Source organism: Plecotus auritus, assembly GCF_963455305.1.
Source record: "Plecotus auritus genome assembly, chromosome: 6".
NCBI classification, from domain to species: domain Eukaryota; kingdom Metazoa; phylum Chordata; class Mammalia; order Chiroptera; family Vespertilionidae; genus Plecotus; species Plecotus auritus.
This window is the reverse complement of record NC_137773.1, coordinates 36,726,565-36,753,636: the sequence shown is the minus strand read 5'-3', so window position 1 is coordinate 36,753,636 and position 27,072 is coordinate 36,726,565. Positions and strand designations below refer to the sequence as shown.

Here is a 27,072-nt window from a genome sequence, read left to right as displayed (position 1 = left end):
ACAAATATTATATCGTTTGATGTGAATCAATCAATTTATACAAGTCATCTAAAGAGCAGCATTAGTATACTGTGTACCAGTCACATAATGCAACAGAAATGTTGCATACACTCCAGGCCTAGTGAACCTCACTTCATCAGGATGTAGGTAAAAAAGTTAGCCTCTCTTTTACTCTGAAAGAGATCAAGACTAGCTTTTAGACATGCTTCCTCTGCCTCCCAAATCACCATATAAAAGAAATCTTTATTTAATAAACACACATACAGAAAATTTATGCCAACAACAGGAATTTATTCTTCCATTAAATAAGACAACATCCTGAATTGTCTACTTAGAGCTGCAATTCCATTCAAGATTAATGCTCATTAAGTTTTTAACATCAAAAACAAGATTTATGAAAAGAAAGAACTGCTTAGGGGGGGGGGAATGGAAAGCCACCAAAATAAATACACTCATTTACATTTGTAAATAAAAAAGGCAGATATTGTCCCTTTATACTGACAGATACCACAGAATATGCTAATCTACACAGACTCCTCCTTATACAAGACACACCGCATTAAATGTAGAGATTTGACACATGACGGCACAGGTAGGCGCAGGGCATTTACTTGGCCAAAGAGGCTCAAGGTTTTAGTTTAGAGGATCGTCTGCTAACGACAGGTGCACTTAGTGGCTATCATATCTTCATATTCTTTGTAAGCTATTGAGCCATCAGGCTCAATGGTCAGCACACTCAAAGGGCTGTATTTGGCAGGCACACATGATGGTCTTGGCACTGAGGAGTCCAGCTGCTTCTCATAGATGATGTTCTGCACCATGGTGTGAACTGGAGAGCCATACCGATGCCCGACTGCCCTCGGACAGTCCCCTTTACAGTACCGGGGGTTGTATCTGGGCGGGGCCACAATCCAGTTGTCCCACTTCAGCTGACTAAAACTAAGTCTAAAGTCATGGAGCTCACACTCATTTTGGGGGAAAAGGAACTGTTTGAAGTATTCACTCAGATTTAAAGAAGCTGGAACCAGAGGCTTCTTCAATTCTGAGCTGACAGTTTCCTGTCCTCTCCGGTGACGGTGACGGGAAGATCTTACTCCCTTAGCAGCCTCTTCTCCTATAGGACAGGCAGACAGACCTCTCTGGTCAGGAACCTGTGAAGGGCTTTTATAGTGGAGGGAATACCACCTGTGATAAGCCTGAGCACTTGTGTCATTCAGGTACAAAAGCAGTGAGGGGCGTACCAGGTTAAAGGGACTGTCCTGTGCTGAAGGGTGCTGCAGCTTGTCTTTCACGCATGTAAAAGTCACAGACATGTGAACACTTCTCTTGTCGGAGGCCACTAGAGGCTGGAGCAGGGCAGTCACATCAACCTCAACCCATTTGTATTTCTTTTTTAATTCAAACTGTGACTTAAAGGTAAAGTGTGGAGCTCTGGGGGGAGTCTTGCTGGAACTAGACTCTGGCTCTTTCAGCACCAGGTGGCACACACATTTAGCAGCAGAGGGGAAAGAAACTGAGTTGTTGAAAGTATATAGCAAGACTGACTTGAGTAGGTGTTCCACAGCAGTAACTCGATCCAGGTTAAACAGCAGGTCCACTGATGGCACGGTTCCTGGGGAGAAAAAGAGTCACCAGTAGTGCCTGAAGACAATCGAACAGAACAGGAAGTCAAATCAAGGAATTAGTGCTTTGGAATGTTGCTTTCTCCCTTCTCTTTCCCCACTTCTTCAAACCTCAAAAAATGGAAAAATGGGAGGGGGGGGGGGCGTTTATACAGAAAATACAGGTAATTGGGACTATAAGTAATTCCCAGCAATTATAAGTGGATATTTTCTCACCAGAAGGTCAGAACAGCTTTGGTGGTGAATTGAAATAACAGGGAATTATAACACAGTTTAATTTTTAGAATCTTAATAATTTGTTCCAAACAGAGGACGATAAATAAGGAAAATTCTATTTTTCTCTTGGGGAGTCTCTAGAGGGAAAACTATAATAAAAACCACTAGGTTTGGCCCTAGCTGGTTTAATTCAATGGACAGAACATCAGCCTGCGGACTGAAGGGTCCTGGGTTTGATTCCGGTCAAGGGCATGTACCTCGGTTGCAGTTTTCCTGGCCCTGGTCTGGGTGTGGCAGGAGGCAACCAATGGATGTTTTTGTTTTTCCTCTCTCTCTTCCACTCTCTCTAAAAATCAATGGAAAAGTATCCTCAGGTGAGGATTAATAAAAAGACAAAAACAAAAACAAAACCACACTAAGTTTGTTAAGCAGACATTCTAAGCCTTAATGGATGGCGTCAATAAAGAAAGCTTAATTGTCTAAGTTAATTTGAAACACTTGAGATAGAGAACAGATAAAGGATCTAAAACTACCAAAATAAAATAGGACAGCAAGAAAGGAGGAAGGGTTTGAAACAGCCACCACCGACCTTTTGGGTTAAAACCATGACGCAGTGAATATAGTTTGGTTTTTTTAAGCACTGGTCCTTGCACACACACTCACCAAACTCATGACTCTGTTCTTGTGAAGACCTACTGTTCACATCGGCACTTAAGCCTTCTTCTCACAGACAGCAACAAACAAGGGGAAAACAGCCCGTGTAGCAAAGCATACCCATCGCTGGGAGATACTGTGGGCACATTTTCAGGCCAGCATTAGAGACTGGAAAGGATAAGCAACTGGAAGTCAAAATACCCGGTTTCCAGTCTTGATGTTGTGACCTTGGACAAGATGCTAACCTTCTTCAGCAGCATTTTCCTCGGCCTTTAGAGCCATTAAGTCTCTTCTAGCTCTAACATTCTATCATATTAGCCCACCTTAACCCATGAGGGCACTAGAAGAAACAATAAGACCAAGTACCAGATTTGTTTGAGTTTGGAAACTGAGAATCATGAAAAGTAAAATGCAATTCAAGAAGCAAGGCCCAGCTCTTTCTGTAACGGAAGTGCAGCCCGGTCTATCATCTTCCCTCCACCCATTAACCAACCTGCTCCTACACACCTGTCACCTGGTCCACAGAAGCCTGCGTGTTGTGCTGGATATAAGGGGTGAAGAGCCGAACAGTGTTGTAGAGGTGACTTCTGTTGGACTTAGGGATCCCCTCCTTGGTAGCATATGCCTTATAGAGCATCTTCATGTAGCGCAAAGCCCTGGAGTCTGGCTGCAGCCTAGGGATCCCACCTTGCCCATCACACAGAACCTTGAAGAGAGGGGAAAGGAGGCCAGATCTGTCTCTCCCATCTAGAGGCTGCAGCAAGGACCAGGGCTCAGCCTCAGATTCCAATTCAGCACTGGCTACAATCTGAGCTTCTCCCCTAGAAGCCAGAGAACCGAGGCTCCTAGGAAAACACAGCCAGGAAAAGCAGCCAAACCATAAAAAGAACTTGCTGGGAAGCGCCATGGCTTGGAAGAACTAGCAAGGAACCCAACCATACCAGTCTTCTTCCTAAAAGCCGGGAAGAACCTAGGCTGATCTCTGAAATAAATTTTAGGTGTGTGGGTGGGTAGGGTCACTTCTGTAATCAGACCTCAAGGATGCCTAGCTGAAGATAGTTTTTATCAGCTGCATATCAAACAGCTGGTAACATCCTACTTTTATCCTCATTAGACACGGATTTATTTGGTTTTTTGCTTTCCTCCTCTTCCTTTCTTCTGGCATTTATTTTAAAACCTCTTAAGTTATTGTTATACTAATGCTCCAGCTATGTAGCTGAAAGGCTAAGAGAAATTGAGAAATTATCTTAAAAGAACCCATTTTTTTTAGAGCAATTATTAGGGTTCTTAAAATATTCCTTAGGTGCTTGCGAAACTCCCAAGGCACGTGGAAAAACTAATTATTCATGATGACACAAAGATCTGTTGCTATGCAATTTATGGTATTAGGTTTACTCTTCCTGTCTCTTCATCCTCACCGCCACTCCCACTTTCAGGTGCTTAGAATAATTATTTACCACATGTTGATTTGGAGGGTGAGAGAAAGTCACATTTGATACTGAAATTCTAGAGAGCAGAGAACTGTTAGGTTGCCCAGATCTTCCAGGTGGCTTCTATAGAATATGTACTTGGAATACAACAAGTATTTTATTTTATTTTATTTTTTTAAAAATATATTTTATTGATTTTTTTACAGAGAGGAAGGAAGAGGGATAGAGAGTTAGAAACATCGATGAGAGAGAAACATCGATCAGCTGCCTCCTGCACACCTCCTACTGGGGATGTGCCCGCAACCAAGTTACGTGCCCTTGACCGGAATTGAACCTGGGACCTTTCAGTCTGCAGGCCGACGCTCTATCCACTGAGCCAAACCGGTTTTGGCTACAACAAGTATTTTAAAAGCAGGACATCACCTTTAACCTTGACTCATTTTTAAATATAATGTCCTGATGTCTTTGCTTTGTCTGCAACATTCATCTGTACATATTTTGGTTGAAAGGTTTAGAAATGTTTGCAGGTGCTAGAAAATACATGAAAGTTTTACTTACTGTTTCATTAATCACTCAAATGGTGGTAGAATTTCCTAGGGTATTATTGTTCTTAACTGTTATGTTCTTGCCTTGGAGCTGAGACCAGGCTAGAGATCATGTTTTAGAAAAATGAGACAAAGGTGCGCCATGAGTAGCTGAAATGAGGGGCTATCCGGTGCCACCCCTAAGGAGACTCTGTGCTGGCAAAAAAAGGCAAACACACTCCTGGTACAAGATACAAAACCAGTCTGTGCAGTACTCAGGATGATAAAACTGAGGTATGTTTGCAAATTTAAGTTCCTTGCCTGCCAAGCCTCCCTAGCCTGTGGCTAGGAAGCAGGGTTATAAAACACACCCGCACTGTTGAACGAGGCCTTAGTCTATATATAGACTATGTAGCCAGCAATCCCATGAACAAAACATTACAGACACTGCAGCCAGTAGGACAGTCAGACAGCTGCACAGGGCAGCAGCATCCTTAAGTAGAAGGCACCTTCCAAGAACACGGTAACTGCCTCTCAGCCAACGTCCCTCGCCTCTCCTCCAGGAAAGCGGAGGGGAGACTGTGGGGCATCATGGTCTATCCCCCAGCCCCCTACCCCCGCCAGACCTTCTCGGGGACGAGGAAACGGAGGGGGGTAAGGGGGTGCTGGATGCTGTAGTCTCCTCCTTCCCTCTTACTACCACTAAACAGCCCTTTATCAATTGCTTGACAATTATTTGGGGGCTCTGGGGCTGCATCTCCGGAAATGTCTTTATTCTAACCCCGGAGTGTCTACATCCGGCCAGGAGATTCCCAGGCGGCGGTGGCCAAGAGAAGCCCAGACCTGAGTCTGGGTTTTGGTGCTGGGCCGAGCCGGGTGTTAGCTACTGCACCAGGCCGTGTGAGGCCGCGTTCGCTGCCGCGCGGCGGCACCACTCGGCCTCGGGGGCGCGCTCCACAGGTGCTCAGAGCCCGGCCGGCGCGGCCCTCCAGGTCTCCTGGCCCCTTTCTCGTCACCTCTAGGTTCTCCTTGGCACCCTGCCGCTTCCTGCGGCTCCACTTTAAGGAGGAGCGCAAAGAGGAACCGTGAGCGCGTGGGGGGCGCCCCCGAATCCCGCACTAGGGTCACTCGCCCCAACCCCGGCCCAGGCACCGCCCACCCACAGGCACCAGGCCAGGCCACTTCTCTCCAGAACGAAGGGGGGGCAACAGAGCCTCCTCCGGAGACAAGGGGAAAATGGTATTCCCCGGAAGTGATTTCAAGGCCTCCTAGACCGGCTTCCGGTCCTGCCGGAAGTGGCGGACGGAGGCCGGTGGATCACGCTACTGTGGAGGGCGAGGTGACCCCGGTGCGGGAGTGGGGTCTGGTGGCGGGGTCCTGGTGATCGCTGGGTGGGGGCGCCGCCCGGGCGGGGGAGGACAAGGAGCGCCGGGAGGGCCTGCCGGGGTGCGAGTGGCGCGGCCCAAGACTGAGCCCAGCGCCTGTCCACCCTCGGTCCTGCAGGCGCTGCCGCCACCATGGGCCGCCAGTTTGGGAAGCTGACCCGGGTGCGGCATGTGATCACCTACAGCTTGTCGCCCTTCGAGCAGCGCGCCTTCCCGCACTACTTCAGCAAGGGCATCCCCAACGTGCTGCGCCGCATTCAGGCATCCATCCTGCGCGTCGTGCCGCGTGAGTGCCCTGGCCGGGGCGGGGGCCGGACTCCCGTGCCTGATGGGAACGCCCGCCGTCGGGCAGGCGCCCCGCAACTCGCCATACACACCCTTTCTCACCGAAAATACTGCAAGGCCCTTGAACTAGTCATATCATCGTCTCCGTGTTACAGATGAGGAAACTAAGTCACAGAGAACTTAAATGAGTGGCCCAAGGTCACTTGTGTGACTCCGTCTTCCTCTGAGGTCATCTTCACCCACTACTTTCTTAGCGGCCAACTGTTTTGTGTTACGCTGAAGCAGATAGTGAGGATAGTTGCACAACATTGCAAATTTGGTTAAATGGTGAAGTTTATGCTATGTTAATTTTATTTCCATTATCTCAAACATTTTTAAAAGTGCTACAGGGAAGAGAGAGGGAAGGTTTGGTGACAGAGTTTCTCAGGTAGACCCTTTTCTTTTGGTCATTTATCAAATGGGTATGTAATGTAACCCTTCTTTTTTTTAAATCCTCACTTGATGATATGTTTATTGGTTTTTAGGGAGAGAGAGAAAGAAATATCCATCGATCGGTTGCCTCCTATAGGTGACCCGACTGGGAATGCAACAGCAACCTTTTGGTGTGCTGGGACTACTCCAACCTTCTGAGCCACCCGGCCAGGGCTGATGTAACCCTGCTTGGTCCTCTGGTTTAAAAGGGATTTATTGAAAACTAGAAACAGGAGGGCAGAATCTGTTGTGATGCAGAAAAGAGGATGGGGACTCCTTTGTCTCTTATGTGCTCACTTTTCTCTCACTTTTGATTTTTAAAGCATTTGTCGGATTTTATCTTGTCTACACCTGGGGGACTGAGGAGTTTGAGAAATCCAGGAGGAAGAATCCAGCCACCTATGAAAACGACCAATGAGCAACTCATCTGGAGGATGGTTCCATCTCTGAAAGACCCTTCTCTGGGAGAGGAGTCTACATTGTATAGTGTCTTCAAGACACAATAAACTTCTTATGGGCTGCAATGTTGTGATTTTGCATTTTTGTGAGCAGAGTCATTGGTGTGACTTGCTAATCTTCAAGTTAATGAACTCCCTTCCCCAGATGAGCCCTGAACAATTTTGGCTAGTCTAGGAATTTGGTGAAGGAGTGGGGCTCACCCCTTGTTCTACAGTATAATCTACAAGAAAGTAGCTGCAGCTACTCTTGCAGGCTGGCCTGTTGTGGGTGGCATGGACTGTGGGGAGTGTTGGTTCCCCTCCCTCTGATTCTATAACAATAATAAAATCTAACTATATTGTAATTACTATGTGTCAGGCACTCTTAGTCCTTTACACAATTAAGCTCTTTTAAACCTCACAACTACTTTTGAAATATTATTACACTCATTTTGCAGATGAGGACACAGGCACAGGGAGGGTAAATAATTTGGCCAAAATTTTATATAGTGAAATGGTGGAGTCTGGCGCTAAAGTTTATGTTCTTAAAAGTTACACTGTACTGCCTTTTCTCTTAAGGCAGGCCTTGCTTAGCCTGAGGGGAAGTCAGCTATAAAAGGAGGGGTGAGGTGACCCCTTGACCTCTAGAGCTGGGGCAGCACCCTGGCTATTTGTACCAGATTGCTAACAGTAGTTATTAACCATATATGCCCCATAAAGCCTAAAATATTTACTCTCTGGCCTTTTATGGAAAAAGTTTACTCCTGTTATGAAACCTTTGAATATATATTTTGGTAGAAAAGTTTCCTTTTATTTATTTAACAAAATATACTAAATATATTCATCACTGGGTCTAAACCAGAGACTTAACTGAAACAAACAACAAATATGACACCACAACTAAAGATAGTCCTATACAGAAATCAAGTCAAGGACAGAAAATCTAAGGAAAATGGAAAAAGCACAGGCCCTGGCCAGGTAGCTCAATTGGTTAGAGCAAGCATGTCAAACTCAAAGGCTAACATGGGCCAAATAAGGTTTAAGTTTATGTGGGCCACAAAAAAACAAAAGCTTCAATTTTCATAGAAACGTAGGTTTATTTCGATAGAGATGTGCTGAATACAAAGGGCTGAAATAAATGAGTCATCATTAAAATAGAACATTTTAATAAAAATATTTTTTCTTGAACATTAACGTAGACACTGAATAACCACTAATAAGTGTAACGCAAATCTATTTTTCTTGTTCTCCGAAAGTGAAATATTTCCTGTTGCACACACCAAACAAGTCAGGACAAGACTAAACATGGCAATTGGCTGCTAGTATTAGTGGAGAGAAATGGTGTGCCTGCGAGTAAGGTGTGTGAGGGAAATGAATGCAACAAGATTATATTAATCATTAGCGAACGTTATAGCTCATTATGTATAACAGGATATAAAAATTAAGTTATGACATTTTTATTAAAATGTTTCTTGCATACCATTATATTGATTGGGCCGCAAAAATATTCGTTGTGGCTGTGAGTTGAACATGCTTGAGTTAGAGCATCCTCCCAATATGCCAGGGTTGTGGGTTCTATCTCCCGTCAGGGCACATACCAATGAATGCATGAATAAGTGGAATAACATGAATGTTTCTTCTCTAAAATCAATAAAATACAATGTTTTTTTAGGAAGCACAAGGAGAGAGACTGGACAGCCAGCTCAGGGCTCTTGACTGGAGACCTGCTTTGCATAGGTTTCTTGCAGGTACTTAAAGGCTGCGAGGTTTTCCAGAGCTTGGCAATATGTGTGTTCAGCAGGCTATCCATGTTGGGTTCTAGCAGGCTCTGGGTAGAGAGCAGGATGATACTGATGTCATACAGGGCAGACCACAGATCCTTCAGGACGTCCAGGCAGATGTTACCCTGGGTGTCCACATTGGCGTGGTAGCAGGGGTTAGGAACTTCGCCATGGGTGTGTTGTAAGGGTGGCCACTGGGGAGCTCTAGGGAGAGCTGGTACCTCATGTCTTCATAGGCTGCCAGCTGCTCTATGGATGGTCCTCACCCATTTGAAAAGGTGGTCTGATTCAGGGAAGGCAGAAGTTCATTTGTTGCCAGACATCATGGGATCATCAGCTCCTGTAACCTCCACACCATGCACCTCCTGCCCACAGGGCCCTCCACTGGGCTCAGCTCCTTCACCGGCAGCAGCAAAGCTGGCGGCAGCTGGGTTGCGATTCTGGGAAGCCATCTGGCAGCTCTGGCAGGGACACAGGAACTTGGAGAACACCACTGTAACTCAAAAAGGTACCTTTTTCCTTCCAACAGCAGTTAGTGTGGTAAGGGTTGGCAGTTTTATGCTTATGCTTCCCTGTTCCACTTGTAGAAATTTCCCAAGTACACTTGTTGCTGGTCCAGAACGGCAACTTTCACTGTATGTGGTTCAGCTTCTGTCTCAGGCTGCATCTTTCCTTCTTCTTCTTCTTCTTTTTTTTTTTTTCACTGTTCAAGGTTTATTTGGCAATTTAGTTGGTATGACACTTGGATAGTTGGCTGTATTATTTACATGTAGACTTTTCTTTTTACATTATATGGCAATGTACACTAATCTGATACATACAGTACACAGAATAAGATCCTTTAGAACAGTTATGCATAAAACATGCAATATTGGATTTAGATTGGATCCCAGGATGTGATTTATTGGAGAAAAAGGAACCACAAGTTATGTAACACACAGTGAACACACATCTAGTCTGAAGGGCAACTGTAGTGTGAGCAACATTGGCAGTGGTGCCTTTGAGGAGGTGGAACTATTTCACACTAACCAGTTTAGGACTACACAAGATAAGGACCATCCAGCATCAGGATGCAGATGCTGGGTTTTATGAACCATTACTATCTCTATCTTTAGGAAACTGATGTTCTTAGTCACAGATCAGATAAAAAGGACAATATGCAATCTCCAACTAAAATCCTGCTGTAGCCTAGACAGTGAGGTGGTATGACATTAGAAGACTTTAAAACTGCAGCTCTTTCTGGATCCCCCACAGTGTATCTGCACTCTTCTTCAAACAGGCCTCTTCCTCAGGTGTCAGAGTTACCTTCACAACATCTGAGATTCCATTCTGTCCCAGGATGCCAGGAACACTAGGGAAGACGTCTTCTTTTATTCCATAGAGACCCTTAATCATGGTGGAAATTGGATGCACCCGCCTAAGATTCTTCATCATACTTTCTGCTAAATCTGCCACAGATAGGCCAATGGCCCAGGATGTATGTATAGCCTTTCCGTTTGATTACCTCATAAGCACTGTCAACCACCTGCTTGTGAACTTGTTTCCACTGTTCCTTATCTGCATCAGTGCCTAAATCAGGGTGCAGATTCTTTAGGGAGGCACCGGCAACATTCACTCCACTCCACACAGGCACACTAGAATCTCCATGCTCCCCAAGGACCCACCCATGACAGCTTAATGGGTGAACTCCCAGCCTCTCCCCCATCCGGTATCGGAACCGGGCTGAATCCAGATTGCAACCACTTCCAATAACACAGTTTTTGGGAAAGCCGCTTAACTTCCAAGCCACATAGGTCAAGATATCCACTGGATTGGAAACAACAAGCAATTTGCAGTTGGGACTATATTTTACAACATTAGGAATGATGAATTTAAAGATGTTCACGTTACGCTGAACCAAATTAAGGCGGCTTTCTCCCTCTTGTTGACGAGCCCCAGCTGTGATAATAACCAGCTTGGAGTTTGCAGTCACACTATAGTCTTTGCCAGAGACAATTTTTGGTGTTCTAAGGAAAAGGCTGCCATGTAGGAGATCCATCCTTTCTCCCTTTAATTTGTCTTCCATGACAGCAACAAGAGCAAGTTCATCTGCCAAGTCCTTCATTCAGATACTGATGGCACAAGGCATGCCAACAGCACCAACCCCAATGACTGTAATCTTATTCTGGGGGCTCTGTTCTTCCTTAAGAAGATTCACAATCAGCTGATCCTTGAGTGTTGCCATTTTGGACTTAGAACCAAAAGGAACCGGGAGTGCACGGGGCGGGGGGGCGGGCGTCGGTGGCACGCGATGTAAGATCTGGACTTGGCGGCTGCAGCTCTGGTACATTTCCTTCTTATTCTAATGATTGTTCTTGCCTTTTAGGAACCAAAGTTAAAATACTTCCAAACCTAAAAATAAAAAATTGGTAAGGTAAACTGCATTTATTGTGAGGCAGGAAAAGGAGGAATGGCTGAGTGACAGACTTGGGCCCATATCCTTTTACTGTTGCTTCCTTCCTGTGATATAGGCAAGAAACCTGCATTCCTGAACTTTGAACTTGCTGCCCATAAAACAGATGTGTTAATAATTTTCCTGTTTGGCTCTTTGTCCAAATTTATTCTCAGGGCTTGCCTGATATGCAACATATTTGGGTAGTGGACTTTTTTGAGAATGATGAGAGCTGTGAACCTGAAGATGTAAATGTACCCATCCATAACTTTGCATAGTTTCAACAGATGCATGCACCAGGGGAGGACCACTGCCATTCATGACTCTCTCCCTCTCTGATTTTAGCCCCAAGCTTGCTAGGGGAGATGGTCACCCTTTCCCACCTTCTGGGCTTCATTTTTTAAAAATATTTTTTTTATTTATTTTAGAGAGAGGAAAGGAGAGGGAGAAGAGAGAAACATCGATGAGAGAGAAACGAAGGGCTGCCTCCTGCATGCCCCTACCAGCTATGGAGCCTGCAACCTGGGCATATGCCCTTACTGAGAATCAAACTGGCAACCTCTCGGTGCATGGGACGATGCTCAACCAAGTGAGCCACACCAGCAAGGCATTCTTGGCTTCATTTTACCCTAAGACTTTCTTTGACTCCTTTGGAGGTGCCAGCTCAAAATCAAACTTGCCCTTTCTCAGCACTGAGCCTGTTGGTCTGAATCCTTTTTATCTCAGGAGTACCCTAAGAAGCCCTTGCTAGAAGCCCTATACATTCTGAGCTTCTGCTTTTAGATAAAACTGTGAAAGGCTGCTCTGAAGCCTGTCTCTTATCAAAGAGCTGCCTCTCTAAACTTGGAGGCACAAAGCTCTGTGTAGCAGTGGTGGCAGAATGTGGTGAGTTGTCATAGCTCAGTGCTCCTGTACATGATTTGGGATCTGGGATCATTTTAAGGACTACTTGTAGAAATCCATAAAGAAAAGGAAAACTTGGTTAAAGTATCTTAAGGAAGAGGGACCACTACTGTGGGCCTCAGTCTCTATAACCCATCCACCTGTCCCTTCCAGCCTTGGTGCAGCTCCTTCACCTGCTGCTGGGGGCACAGCCAGTTGTTCCTTTTCCCCCAGCAGTGCTCCTACCCCAACAAAGGCATTCATTTCTGGGCAGCAGAATAGGAACTCTTCAGTTGGCCAACAACAGTCCTGGAAATGCAGGTCTGCCTAGTGCAGGCCCAGAACTCTGCCAGTTCCAGCCAGCAAAAAAGCAAATACATTTTGACCCTTTGTTGAAATTTCACCTAGAAAAGTTTTTCCATTTCAGGAAAGTAATTTTTTATTAGGCACCTCCTGCTCGGGGACAGCACAGAAGTTTCCAGTTTCTGTTAAGCCCTGATGATCTCTCCTCCTGAAATGTCTCAAACATCTGTTCCTGTACTACACCCTCTTCCTCTCTTTTCATCCCAGGCACCTACCTCCAAAGCAGAAAATCCCTGGGAGCTGTGTTCAGAGTTATCCATGCTATAAACTATCAAATGTGCTTCAGTATCAATTTCTTCTTGTAAATTAATCACATGAACCCCCAAATGTTAGTGCCTGAGAGGCCTCAGGAATCTCCTCCCATCTCATGGACAGAACAAAAGACTAAAGCCCAAAGAGGGGCTGGGCTGGCCTGTGGTCAGTTGCCCTACCGAGACCCCACTCCTGCCTCCCAGCCAAGCACTCTTCTTACAGCTGAAATTGTTAAAGGCTGCTTAGGCCTTTCCCTGGAGGGAGGAGCATGTAGTTATGTATTTATTCAGCGAAATACTTGATTGCAGGGAACCTGTGACATTTAAAATTTTTTATTAAATTTTTAAATTTGATTTTGCTTGGAGTACAGGAAGGCAGAAATGGAGGATTAGGAGAAAGTACCTATCTTTGGAATGAGCAGGTTCCAAATCTCATTTGACACATCACTCCAGGCTGATAAAGGGAGGCTGGCACTGAGTCCACAGACCCAACTGGCTTTAGGACATCACGTTGTTCAGTTTTTTGCTTATCTAATCACATTTGTTCTTACCCAATGTTCACTAGGTCACCACGTAGCCTCTTCCCCACCCTACCCTACAGAGTTCCTAGTTAAGCCCCTACCTGAGGTCACTCAGAGTAAAGGGAAGGAGCAGCTAACTAGTCACAAACTCGCAGAATTGGTTAGGTGAGTTTAGCAGAGATCTGCTTCTCAGTGTTTCTGGAAGTATAAGCAGTGGTGTCTCCTTCCAGGCCTGGAACCAGGACAGACAGGTGTGGTCACAGCCTGCCCCACCCAGCTTTGAGGTCCACCAATACCACCCTCCTCTCCCTTGGCAAAAAGATTGGCAACCTTCTGTTTCACCTTCAGCTGTTCCACATCTCCTCCTTTTCCTCGGAGAACAGGCAGGTTCTTACCAAATATCCAACCTCTGAAGATGAGAAGGGCCTTGGAAAGTTATCAGCAAACTTTTCACAGAGGCACCAGGCAGAGAAGGAATCTTATTGCATTTGTCTTGTTGGCTAACCCTTCGAGGTCACAGGTAAATCTAAAGTCCTATCAATCTCTTTACTCAGAATTCACACCTTTGCCCCCAAATTTATTTAAATGCCCATGTCATTTAGTGAGTACCCATAACTACTCATGATTGCCCTGAGAAGCCAGCAGCAGTTCCTACTTTGGGCTTTGGAGACAGCTCAGCTTAGACCTGCTTCCCCGAGGCTGCAGGAAGGACATGCTCTTTAGGAGGCCCCAGTCGCCTAGTGGGAGGAACGTCCATAACTCAAGGCTTTGCAGTGTGATTTGTCACCACCACACAAGTTGAGAAGCCCTCGCTCCCAACTCATTCACAGAACAAAACAATACATCAACCTATACTCAAATTCATTCGAGCTACCTGTGGTTCACATACGTCCCACATCAGTCCTGATAGCCTTACCCCCGGGAGAGGGCAGGTAGACAAGGTTTTGAACTTTCCACAGCTGGGTCTCTATTCTTCTGGGAAGATGACCTGGAACAGACAATTAGGGTGACAGTCAATCTACACAAATGAGGGATTGGGGCATTGTAGACCCTGCTTGCCAAAGCATCCTCCCACAGTAGGGAGATGGGTGCATTATCCAAATGCCTATAACACAATAGCTCAGTGCCTCTTTCCTAGACAAGACTGAATGGGGTCAGCGCTATTTTTGAAGACCTCGTTATTAGAATTCTATTTTGATATAAATGATCTCACTGAGCTATTTTGGAATCAAAATGTGGCTAGGTGCCTGGCCTCCCTCAATGTCTTCACGTGGCTTTCACAGGGGAGGGGGTAGTGCTGACTTTTGCTAAAATGGGTGAAAGGGTCCAAGCAGCCAACATAATCAAAGTCCAGATGAGAGATCAGTAAATACAACGTGCCTGAAAGGCAGGCCTTGAGCACATTCCTCTGGTAGACATTAACTTATTAAATCGATCCTGATTGCAAAAATAAACTTTGCCCCCATCTCACCTGGCATCTGTAAAAGAGGCACATTTCAGTCTATAAAAGTGGGAACTGTCCCTGGCTTTTAGGCTCCAACATTCCGTGTCAAGATGTGGCACCTTAAACTCTTTGCGGTGCTCATGATCTGCCTGTTACTGCTGGGCCAGGTAAGGATACGAATGTGGGCGTGTGGGGACGGTGGCACTGTAAGCAGAGCCCGAGAGCCGGACTCCGTCCTGAGGAATGGTTCTTCTGCTCTCACTCTACAGCATCCTGGGAATGACCATTCCTCCAAGATGTGCAGCAGGGTGTCAACCCTTCCACACCTGAGGTGAATTTGTCTTTGCCCCACAGATAGATGGCTCCCCAATATCGGAACTGAGTTCAGCAAAGAGAAGGCTGCGGAGAATGACCCCATTTTGGAGAGGGGTTTCCCTCAGGCCCATTGGAGCCTCCTGCCGGGATGACTCCGAGTGTATCACCAGGCTATGCAGGTACTCCACAAACTTAGGAGCAGGGCTGAGCCGAAGAGGCCTGGGAAGCTGGGCAGAGATTAGCACACACACAGACTTAAGAATAAAGTTGGGATGGAGGACTTGAGGGTGGGAGCTCCTTGGCAAATCCCTCAGGAGTTAAGAGCCAAGGACAGCTACACACAGGTGCCATGAAAGAGCGGTGCCTTTCCTCTCTACAGTCCTCCCTGAGCTTGGATAGCTCAAACCTGAGGAAGGAAACAGCAGGTTGGCTCTGGGCACTGCTATCTTTATCTTAAAAACCACCTTTTCTTTTCCCTTAGAAAGAGACGCTGTTCCCTAAGTGTGGCCCAGGAATGATGTACATACCAGGGAAAAAGAGGACAGCACTCACCTACAACAATGCTCCGTTCTATGGAATATTGATTAACTGCGTATTGGCTGGAGACACTTAAATGAAGCAATCTTGTGTTTTTAATATTTAAAGGCAGATTATGCTTTAAATTGGTCTCCGTTTCTTCTTAGAATGTTGATATTTAGATGAGCATAACTAAACTTGTCAATTTAGAGTTTATTTTTCTATGTATATTATTAAAGGTCTCAAATTTGAAAATTTGGTAGTCTGAAATTTAAGCCTTTGAGTGGAAGAAGGGTCACTTGTATACTATAGAAAAAATAGCCCAGCATTGCCTAATAATCATGTGTTGTTACTTTTCACACTTGATCTTAGCCAAAAATCTGAGAAGTGATGATGTGTTACTTCTCAACCTTGAAAGTTAACAGTGAGTAGCAACAAAAGTAGTGAGAGTTAACGTTTTTTCAAGAAATAAAGAACATGCCCTGGTCAGTGTGGCTCAGTTGGTTGAGCGTCAACTGTGCACTGAAAGGTCACGATTCCTGGTCAGGGTATATGCCCAGGTTGCGGGTTCGATCCCTGGTTGGGGTGCATGCAAGAGACAGCAGAGTAATGTTGTTCTCTCACATTGATGTTTCTTTCTCTCCCTCTAAAATAAAAAATAAAAATAAAAAACAAAACCCAAAACGAACACAGTGGCAAGTTACAGGCATCAGATTAGTAATAGCTATGTGATCAGCAATTTCCTAAGCTGTGGTCCTGGATCCTAGCCCTTCACTGTAAAAGCACTCTTCAGTAAGATGCCAAAACGGGCAATGCTGGCACTGGCTACCTGATGACGTGCCCAAGTTTGTGACTGAACAGAAGGCAGAACTGAAAGAAAATCTACCTAAATAAAACAATAAAAGCCCAAGGCACAGAAACAGCAAAAAAGGTTTGTCTGAGATTTCTGTTAGTGCAGGGTGAATTCTGATCTATGCAAAGGGACCCATGGCCAGCAAAAGTGCAGAATTACTGTAATGAGAAAACGAGAACTGGACTAATAGAACCAGACTTTTAAAGAAAAGTAGCAATGGACCTTAAAACACAAAACAGAAATTACATGAAAAGGGTAAACTGAGAATTGACAGTGTTTATAAACTTTAATACAGAAAATCTATTTGATATTTATTAAACTTAGTTTCTCCAGCTATGGTTTGGCATTATACAAAGCATCTTAATGACACAGTAGAGTTAAAAAGATCTTTACAAATTGAAATGTGATACCCTTGTCTCCAAATATTTTAATTGCCATAAATTTGTTTAAAAATACACATTAAACGCATGTTTGACACTCTAAACTTTCTATAATCTCAATACCACAAAATACATATAATATACTATACAGATGTGGAAAAATCTAGTTAGTATATAATACTTTGCTCACCATTAACAGCTTTATTATGTGAAATGCACATACTGACTTAGAAATCCTAGCTTTTGAACCCCAAAGTACCTCTGAAATTTTGACATATTGCAACAAAAATCACAGTATATAATTGAAATTTTGGTTGAAAATGTCAGATGCCTAAATATTTTGGATAAAAGAAATGTAAAACAAAGATCTGGATCATGTACAAAACAAAGGCATCCAATAGACACTAACAGTACCTTTCTGTAGAATCAACAAGGCTTCTAATTTATCAGTGGCATTACCTCCCCTCCAAAACTCTCCCTGGATATCAAACCATTATTAGCCAAATAATTTTAATTTCAAATAAGATAAAAGGATTTTCAATAAATATATAAGCATTTCCATCCTCCATATACAAAATTTAAAACCATTCAAAACGGAGGCTAGATAGAATTTTTCCTAACTGTGCTTACCAACCGCACATCTGGTCCTCAACGGTGGTGCCTTTTCAGGCACTGCCACTTGGGCCAGCTCTGTTGGTGAGCCCCACCCTAATCCAACCCCAGTACTGTTGAATGCTCATGTCAATGATTTGCCAGGGGTGTGCATAAAACTGTAAAATAGGGACACTTCTTGAACAGTTACAACAAACTCAACAGTATGGATAATCAGGGCATTGACTTGAAAGGCAACATTTCCAAAGAGATATTTTCCTAGAGAGAAACATAAGCAGGTAGAATATTCCAATGGTTAAAAGCTGAAAAGAAACTCCACGTGGAAGCAGATAGAGGTCAAAACTGAATTATTACTAGAATTTCTGGGAGTTCCGGCCCCCACTCCCTCCCCTCTTTGCTCATCTAGAGAGCTCTTTTATTTCTTTTAAAGAATGGCAATGGCAATTTATGCTTAGCTGAGCAATGGTGGCAAGGAGAGGTCAATGGCGACATACCCAAAAGTCAACTTCCATTACATGGTGATTATTTAGGCTGCTATTTTATGATGCTTAAAGATCTACAAGACTTGGTTCAGATTTGACTCTGATGCCTTATTCTGTGACCAAATTCTATCAAAAAGAAGAGACTTAAATATTCTTTCTTTTCCCTTTTCTGGAGACAGTAAGTTCTTTTTAATTAACCATAGGGTTCAACTGAATAGAATCAGCATCTGCTTTACCAACTATTAATAACTTGCTTCCTGTCACTTACCAGCTTGGTTCTAGGGTCCAGGGTGTCTAAAGTGAATTTCTCCTTCAGTGAGTATGTGAAAGATATACTCACAAACATGACCAATTTGGTCTCTTGTCACTACATATTCCAAGTCATTCCATACTTATCTCTTCTATTTATCTTATGGAATAGCAACCTTAAATGTGCAATATTATTTATTATTGGAAAAAAATCATCCTCTCCAACACATTGATATATGACATTGAAATGAATTCTGTGTTCCACATTAATTAGGGAACATGAGTTATAGGAGTCTATATGGATTTGAAATGCTTTCCCAATTTTCTTAGGTTTTGTTGTTTTTTAAAAAAACATCACCACAATCTGCCTAAAATCAGTCATCTCAAGTAGATGTTCCTGAGACCCAGAAGCAAACTCCTATAATTCAAAATACATGAGGCCATTCTGTCCAATTAGCAACTGGAAAATTAAAATCCTTCCCACCCTGTAAGAACCCTATTATACTACAAAGGGCTCTATATATTTTAAAAGTTAATTTACTACAAATCATAGTAATTAAGCTTTAAGATCTAAAAGGAATACACATTGCACCCTTGAACATTATTCAAGGTGTCAACAAGAAAGTGTCTTAGATCAATTTAATAAATAATGTGGAAATAGTTGCACTAAGCTAAAATACTAAACACACAATTTTTGACAAACTAAGTTCATGTTTTCATACATACATACATACATACATATATATAAAGTGTGTATGTGTACATAGTTTTAAAATCCAAAGTTGCATACCCTCACACCTAGAAGAGTGCACAGCTACCTCTCCTCTGCACACAGGCATCACGGACTGGAGAGACCACTGGCTGCTCTGAAACTCTATAGAATCAAAATATTAATTTAGAACAGGTGCCTTTTGCAAGCGCTTGCTTCACAATGCAAGCTCGTTAAAAAAAAGGCAATTTCGCAAAGTTTCTGTCATAAAACACAAAATGATGCTATCTGAGCTAGCTGATTAAACCTTTCTTTACTCAAAAGAAACAACAATGAAAAACAACAACAGTGAATCTAATAAAGTCACAAGTGTATCAAAGTGCAGCCCAGATGCCCAAGGAGCCATCAGTGCGAAAGCTCCTCAGCGCACAGGCGTGTATGTATGGGCAAGTACACACGTTACTCTACATTGCTTTTTACTTTGGAGAATTAAATTAGTGATGGTCAACCTTCTCCACTTTTCAGCAACTATAATTGTAAATTTATTGGAAGTACTCATTGCTTTTAAAGTCAGTTCTTGGCTACTTGCCCAGAAAAAGGTGGCACAGAGGCAAGAAGTGGGCTGAACGCTCTCCAGCAAGACTGGGCCTAGGCTGGACTTTAGAAGCTTGAGAATCACCTGGAGGGAAGCGCTCCCCATAGCCCAACCCAGGCTGAGCAAGACTACTATGTAACAACTTCATCCACTGCAATCTGCTGGTTGGTTACCTATAAAGAGTCCAATAGTGTAGGCTGCTAACTCATACAAGTGTGGTCTTAAAGAGCAGTCAACACAGTAGTTTTTAAATAGTTGCTATTTCTAGAATTAACTATATATTAAGTACAAGTCTCAGATTACTAAATAAGTTTTTAGTCACTTGTCAAATACAGTTTTAAATGGTTGGAGAACACTGAAGACACCTACTGAGGAAGGAGGAATGGTCACCTGTAAAGGAGTCCAAAGTATGTGCTGAAGCAGATGAAGACAAAGACAGAACTTTTGAGATGGACTCAGGAGAGGGAGAGGTGTTTCCAGAGAACATTACCTTAAAGATTCAATTATTTGGGATAGGATTTTGATCCACTGTCCATTACTACCTGGTGGGAAAACCCACCACAGTGAAAAGCTTAAAAAACTCACTCTCCAAGAATTGACACAGTTTTTAGAGAAAGAGTATCTTAGAGCAGCACCATAAAACATGCAGGAAACTCTGCTTTATCAAAACGCTGGTGTGGCCCTAGAAACGCTCCTGCTGCCTCTCAGGACACACAAGAGATTAGCACATACTGGAACTCAGAGGTGCCCAGAGGTTCCTGATGCTGACAATCTAAAAGCTCAGAGGATACTTTTTCCATTTCTAGGACATCACTGCAAATAAAGTAATCAGGGTCAGAGAAGACAGAAGGCCAGGACATATGTCTACTGGATTAACAGTGGCAAGTTTCTTACTGAATAACTACCATGCTCGCTGAGAAGTTGTCCTCTTAAAGAAAACTGTTCCTAAAACATGAAGATATCAGAGGCAATTTCTCCAAGGGAAAAAGGTGGTCAACGCAATTTATATATATCATTCTTCAATGATATGCAGAAACAACTTGAGGTACAAAACAGTTAAGAAGCTCTAGAAATACGAAGCCACAGGACAATGTAAGTTCTCTAGCTTCAGAAAACAGAGAATTCACTGCACCACTGGGCTTGGAGATTTTCTATCCCTTCTTTCCCATTTCAAGCCTTAGCAATCATCTATAAATATCAGGATAATCCTTTTTTTCTGATTGGGTGGATTCATTTTTAGAATGGGGAAAAGGACAAACTATTTTTTGAAGCAGCATTACCCAATTAGGTTAGACTAAATCATGTACAAAAGCATTAGCTTTTCTGAAAGCATTTATCTTTATGTGACCCTAAAGATGTAAAGGAAGAGAGAATTTGACATTGTTACTGCAGGAGACCAACCATATGGATGATCTGGTCCTAGTGTAAAACTTCATCTGTAAACAGTCCAGAGTCTTCATTTAAAGGTAAGATTTAAGGCACACCAGACATGATAGGGGCACTAAAACAAGATAGAGGAAATATTTCTCACCTTTGACTCTTATATGCACCTTATAGGAAAAGGTACAACTCTTATAGAGCTGGCTTCTTAAGCAATACCCCTACTCCCCACCCCTTCCCAAGAGCTCACATTGAACCAAGTTAGGTACTTTTCTAGTGTGAATTTTCTGATCCTATCAGAAACACATATAATTGATGAGGGCCTTCATAATACAAAGGGACTAATTACAAAACAGGTTTAAAAGGAGAAATTCATCATCTCTACATCAGGCATTAGAACTCTAAGTTGTATAACAAAAGCACACACACCAAAGCTCTAGCCCATTCCTGTTATCAGTCACTGCATGCTCCTATCAGAGCATCACAATCTAATGTGGAAGAATACTTATATAAGAATTCTGAAGAGAGATTTTACCCTTTAAATATCATTAATGAAAAAGATATAGGCAGCAACTTTCAGGAGTTGGATCATCCTTTGCTCAACAGTAACTTACACTATTTAAATTTTAATAATTAGCAAAAAACAAAACAAAACAAAAACCAACAACTACTACCACATGGTTTTAGTAAAATCCATAAAGTTCAAGATTGTCCTTTTATGAAACCCTTCATTTGATATGCTTCTCCTAGAAAGTCTGCCTGCCCTCTTCTGTAATGCATTAAATGCAAGTTGTAGTCACCTTGTGATTATTAGTGTTATCAACACACGTTCACAGTTCTTGAAATAATGCATACCAAATCAGACATATTTGTTTTACACCCATGTAGAATGCTATCTTCTCATATTTAAGTGATTTTCATATGTAGAATATCCTTAATTCCTAGTATAAATTCTGCATTAATAAAATTGTAGTTAATAACTGAAATATTATCAGGTAGAACATGTCCATATTTTAAATGAACCAACTATTACTCTTAGAAGAGCTACCACAAAAAGACATTAATTGGTAACAAAGCTCCCAAAGTATATAAATAAAAAATGCCTACATTACATTTATGCTAAATATTTAACAGGATAAATTTATAGGCAGAAATAATGAAGTTTTAAACTAGCCCCAATGTGGGAACTTAAAAAAATTAAAATAAATAAAATTTCAATTGATTACTTATGAATTGCAATTGGAATTTCAATCTTATTAATAAAGATCACCAAAACCATCTTATCAATATGCTGCAGATTTAAAAGCATTTAAATAATTTTTCATATTGGGAATATTGACAGGGTCAACTGACATGATGGCTTTGGGCTATAAGAACAGTAACACATGAACAAGGGAGGAGAACACCATTCCTCATTCTTAGTGTCAGCTGGGTGGCATGTCATGGCAGTTTTCCTTCGTGATGTAACACAGTGTTGTGGAGAAAATCAGAGGCAACAAGAATGTGTTCAGTTCAAGACATCAACTTGGCATCCTGGCGAAGCCAGTGCAGTCCCTGCCGGGTGTAACGAACTAGGTCTGTCATGATGCTTGCGTTAAAGATGAGAGGGCCCATTACTTTATCCAGTTCAGCAAAGAATTCTATAAAATGAAAAACACTCATTAAATGATGTACACTGCTTTAAAATTTTTAGTCTAGACTGTAAAATAGTATTCATATGAAGTAAAAAAACACACCCTCTTATACTAAAGTAACTCTCCATGTCTTAGAACAAACCATACCATAGTCTCAAGTTATATTTCCCCCTAAGTCACAAAATATTTAAATGAACTGTATGATCAGGAATTAAGTGTTATATAAGTAAGCAGAATTTCACTGATGGACATTATAAATTGTTAGTATGCAGTAAACATTATTAAAATAGAGACCTAGTATCACAATGTACTATTATTACTCAAAAACAATCTTTGTGTACTGTTTTAGTATAAGAAGCATGCTTCCCCATAAGAGCTCCTGTGAGGCTTATTTTTATTATTTTTTTGTTAATCCTCACCCAAGGATATTTTTCCATTGATTTTTAGGGAGAGTGGAAGGGAGGGGGAGCGACAGAGAGAGAGAAACACCAATGTCACATTGATTGGTTGCCTCCTAGACCAGGGCCGAGGATCAAGCCTGCAACTGACGTACGTTCCCTTGACTAGAATCAAACCTGGGGTCCTTCAGTCCGCAGGCTGATGTTCTATCCACTGAGCCAAACTGGCCAGGGCGCTCCTATAAGGTTTAGTCATTTTTGACAGCCTGTATCTAACCTTTCTGCTGTAATCATATGCCATGCAACATCCCATGTTTTAGACAGTAGTTTAAAAATATAAGGAACAGAAATAAAAGGATTCCTCCTATGTCAGTGGTTCTCAATCTTTCTAATGCCGCGACCCTTTAATACAGTTCCTCATGTTGTGGTGACCCCCAACCATAAAATTATTTTCGTTGCTACTTCATAACTGTAATTTTGCTACTGTTAATGAATCGTAATGTAAATATCTGTGTTTTCCGATGGTCTTAGGCTCTACAGCAGCGGTTCTCAACCTCTCAGCGGTCGCGATCCACAGGTTGAGAACCGCTAGCAGGGTCACCTAAGACCATCAGAAAATACAGATACTTACATTACGATTCATAACAGTAGCAAAATTACAGTTATGAAGTAGCAACGAAAATAATTTTATGGTTGGGGGTCACCACAACATGAGGAACTGTATTAAAGGGTCGCAGCATTAGAAAGGTTGAGAACCACTCTCCTATGTGAACAAATATAGGCTGATGTACACGTGAGGTGGGTGTAGAGAAGAGGAGAGTAAAACAGTATCTTAACATTTGATCCCAATGCAATTTTGGGAGAAGATAAAGGGATGTAGAACTCAAGACAACAAAGACAGTTGAAATACATGCACAGAAAAAGGGGTCATTCTCATGATAAAGCTCTCAGCCTACTCAAATAAGGCAAGAATCAAATAGTTGAGAAGAAAAGGATCCTCTTTATAGAATTCCAGCAAATTAATGTAGCAGGAATATGAGAACAGAAAATTCCTGATGCATTTTGATAAATGTAAGTAGTGATCATGAATGGGTGCTAAAAGCATGAAGTTAAAGATTAATAGGGAATCTTACATCAAACTGAGTCAGGCTGATACCACATAAATGAATCAATGGTCAGATCTTATCATTAAAAAGAGATAATCATTGCACACCTTATACTATGATGTAATAGAAAATCTAGAGTGCCACCTATGAAACATTCTTATCTAAAATAATAAACTCAAAATAAAATAATAAACTCGAGTCTAACTAATCAAGCCTCAAGATGTAACTATCAGCCCTGGCTAATGTGTCTCATTGGTTGAGCATCATTCCATATAGGTCGCAGGTTCAATTCCCTGTGAGGGCACATAGCCAGGCTACAGATGATCCCTGCTTAGGGCACATACAGGAGGCAACTGATCAATGTTTCTCTCACACCGAAGTTTCTCAATCTCTATCTCTCCTACTTCCTTCCTCTTTCTCTAAAATCAATGTGAACATATCCTTGGGTGAGGATTAGAAAAAAGAAAAAAAACAGATGAATCTATCAGTATGAAGGAAATAAAGGGGACAGAGAAGAGCAAACTAAATGATACCATAAGAAAGTAATCAGTCAAATCCAGAATATGATATAGTCTATGGCCCAGTTTCTCTTTGACATCAATGGCATGACCAAAAACCAAAACAAAATACTTAAGAGACTGATCAATGAATGTTTAGATCCTGTCTAAACCAAATCCAATTGTTAAAAAAGGGGCATATTTGAGATAATAGGAAAATCTAATGGTAGACTAGATAGAAGATGATTTAAAGGAGTTATTAATTTGGGCGGCTGTGATAAAGACATGGTGATTATGACTTTGAAAAGTCTATCACCTAAAGATGTATATCAAAGTATTCAGGTGCAAGGTCATAATTTGGTATTTGCTTTAAAATACTCCAGGAAAAGAATGAGGGGCAAAGAGAGATGGAACATGGTTAGCAAAATGTTGTGTTGTTGAAACTGTTTCCTTTAGTCAATGTTGGAAAACTGCCATGCAAAAAGGGGAAAAAGGAAGAAAAGGAAAGGAAAAAAGAGGCTACAGACTCACATCAGGGAGAAGAATGGAAAGTAAAGTTGGGGTGCCAGCAGGCGTGGCTCAGTGGTTAAGTGTTGACCTATGAACAGGAGGTCACAGTTCAATTACCGGCCCGGGCACATGCCCGGGTTATGGGCTCAATCCCATGCAGAAGGCAGCCGATCAATCATTGATGTTTCTATCTCTCTCTCCCTCTCTCTTCCTCTCTGAAATCAATAAAAATATATATTTTTTAAAAAAGTAAAGTAGGGTTGACTAAAGAATTTCAGATTTGTAACCTTTCCTGAGCAGTACTGACAATATTTAAAATATTAGAAACAAATTAAAAACACAGCTTTGTTAAATGTTGGGGTTCCCCTTCTATTGTTCTGTCACACCCCTCTTTAGGGATAGGAATCTTTCATTTTCATCTGATTATCTGTTCATACTATCAGTATTCAAATGTACTCTGTGACAAAAGGACACCTGATTGACTACTCTAGTGTTTCTTTTTCTTTTTTAAATAGATTTTTATTGATTTCAGAAAGGGAGAGGGAGAGAGATATAGAAACATCAATGATGAGAGAGAATCATTGATCGGCTGCCTCCTGCACGCTCCCCACTGGGGATCGAGCCCGCAACCTGGGCATGTGCCCTTGACTGGAATTGAACCCAGGACCCTTCAGTCCATAGGCCGATGCTCTATCCAATGAGCCAAACCGTCTAGGGCTACTTTAGTGTTTCTCTACAAAGGATCTATCTGAATAGATGCCACATACACATACATACCAATAACATCTACTAAAATAACATGGTATTTATATAGTACTTTTTCTTAAGGTCTTTAAATTCTTTATAATTCTCATTGTTCTTAATTTGGGAGATAAACTTGAAGTGCAAGCCTCAAGTGATCTAAAATTCTAAAACGCTAGATGCCCTGGCTGGGTTGCTCAATAGTTAGAGTGTCAACCCGAGCAGCAAGGGTCTTGGATCCAACCCCAGTCAAAGGCATATAACCTGGGTTGCAGATTTGGTCTCTGCCCTGATCGGGGCTTGTGCAGGAGGCAACCAATCAATGTGTCTCTCTCACATCAATGTTTCTCCCTCCCTCCCCTTCCCCCCCCCACGTCTCCCTCCCTTCCACACACTCCCTGAAAAAAAAAAAAAAAAAGATCAATGGGAATAATATCCTCGTGTGAGGTTTAAAAATTAAATTTAAAAGAAATACTAGAAATCTATTCATTTTGTAGTCTCTTTCATCACATAAAGTTTCTTACAATATACCTAAAAATCTAATACGAACATGCTTTCTTATAATATCCAATATGTATAAGATGTCTGGATGTGATCCTATGCCTATAGCTAATTTTATTGTTAATCATCCTAGAACAGAACATCCTGTTTTATTACTTTTATAGTACGAGCAACATTTAATATATCAGAACCAAGGCATATTTGCCTTAGACCAAAAACTATTTTTAGTTTAGTTTGTGTCACCAGTGTAGTGAAAGGTATTTTTAACCAAATTCAGTACATTCAATATGATTGCTAAGCAATGGAGATTAGCAAATTGATGATCATTAACTCTAAACTAGATGATAAGCTAAAAATGCAGACCAGACACTGACTTAACTAGGCCATAAAAGTTCCTTTTAACAATTCCACCCCTCAAAGTTTCTCCAGAGACCATCCTACCTTTTTGTTCTTTGGAAAGCTGCTCAGCTTGGTCCCAAATTTCTGTGGCATAGAGGAAATTAGATGTAACCTGAACATAGCTGGCTGCCATCTGGTGGATCCTGTGTGGAATGGTCACTGAAGAACCACTTGCTGAAGCACTACTGGCCCCAGAAGAATAATTTCCTGAATTGCCTGGCGACAGCTTTGGAGAAACAGGGGAAGGCATCCCAACAACTTTGCTACACATAAAGAAACAGGAAATTTATTCATATGGTTACAGTGAACATGACAATATCAATGTAATATGGGCTTTTAGGAAGAGCCCATATGAAGGTTTTTAAAATTTAAAGATTCTTTCAAACTTGAAGGGTTCCCAGGGAAGTACAATTTCTTTTAAATAAGTACTTCACTCACTAAAGACCACTGTGAATTATCATTTTATCCAGATGCTTTGTTTTAATGGCAACAGAACAA

The 27,072-nt window shown here is 42.1% G+C and overlaps 4 protein-coding genes and 2 pseudogenes across 11 annotated transcripts in view; 2 read left to right on the top strand and 4 right to left on the bottom strand.

The window, feature by feature from the left end:
- Nucleotides 1-273: 273 nt before the first annotated feature.
- Nucleotides 274-5,673, bottom strand: GDF9 (growth differentiation factor 9; the record flags this gene model as incomplete). 4 transcript variants are annotated; one of them, XM_080673440.1, is made up of 4 exons in its annotated part: nt 274-1,612; nt 3,000-3,198; nt 4,481-4,569; nt 5,463-5,581. In XM_080673440.1, the coding sequence occupies 2 exons, from the start codon at nt 3,133-3,135 to the stop codon at nt 654-656; spliced, it is 1,095 nt and encodes a 364-aa protein (XP_080529566.1). In that variant the 3' UTR covers nt 274-653. The 4 variants fall into 4 exon arrangements, 3 of the variants coding, with proteins under 3 accessions (XP_080529566.1, XP_080529565.1, XP_080529564.1); XM_080673439.1 differs by having other exon boundaries at nt 4,481-5,673; XM_080673438.1 differs by lacking the exons at nt 4,481-4,569; nt 5,463-5,581 and having other exon boundaries at nt 3,000-3,399.
- UQCRQ (ubiquinol-cytochrome c reductase complex III subunit VII) lies at nt 5,569-7,111 on the top strand. Of its 2 annotated transcripts, none has more exons than XM_080673442.1 (3): nt 5,569-5,785; nt 5,950-6,117; nt 6,911-7,111. In XM_080673442.1, the coding sequence occupies exons 2-3, from the start codon at nt 5,964-5,966 to the stop codon at nt 7,003-7,005; spliced, it is 249 nt and encodes an 82-aa protein (XP_080529568.1). In that variant the 5' UTR covers nt 5,569-5,785; nt 5,950-5,963; the 3' UTR covers nt 7,006-7,111. The 2 variants fall into 2 exon arrangements, with proteins under 2 accessions (XP_080529568.1, XP_080529567.1); XM_080673441.1 differs by having other exon boundaries at nt 5,670-5,794.
- Nucleotides 7,112-8,727: 1,616 nt separating this feature from the next.
- LOC308250114 (ubiquitin-conjugating enzyme E2 C-like) lies at nt 8,728-9,298 on the bottom strand (annotated as a pseudogene). Its single transcript has one exon. The product of its transcript is annotated as a ubiquitin-conjugating enzyme E2 C-like (transcript).
- Nucleotides 9,299-10,026: 728 nt separating this feature from the next.
- On the bottom strand, nt 10,027-11,050 carry LOC308250113 (L-lactate dehydrogenase A chain-like; annotated as a pseudogene). The gene has a single exon. The product of its transcript is annotated as an L-lactate dehydrogenase A chain-like (transcript).
- A 3,704-nt stretch (nt 11,051-14,754) lies between these two features.
- On the top strand, nt 14,755-16,861 carry LEAP2 (liver enriched antimicrobial peptide 2). The gene is made up of 3 exons (XM_080672399.1): nt 14,755-14,864; nt 15,052-15,191; nt 15,494-16,861. Exons 1-3 carry the CDS (start codon nt 14,808-14,810, stop codon nt 15,528-15,530), a joined length of 234 nt encoding a protein of 77 aa, XP_080528525.1. The 5' UTR covers nt 14,755-14,807; the 3' UTR covers nt 15,531-16,861.
- Nucleotides 16,862-20,624: 3,763 nt separating this feature from the next.
- The window catches only part of AFF4 (ALF transcription elongation factor 4), an 84,515-nt gene continuing 78,067 nt past the window's right edge, over nt 20,625-27,072 (bottom strand). For both annotated transcript variants that reach the window (XM_080672397.1, XM_080672398.1), the window contains 2 exons: nt 26,617-26,837; nt 20,625-22,428 (listed from right to left, as the gene is read on the bottom strand). In XM_080672397.1, coding sequence (XP_080528523.1) covers nt 22,301-22,428; nt 26,617-26,837 — 349 coding nt within the window. In that variant the 3' untranslated portion in view covers nt 20,625-22,300. The remainder of the gene's footprint in view (nt 22,429-26,616; nt 26,838-27,072) is intronic.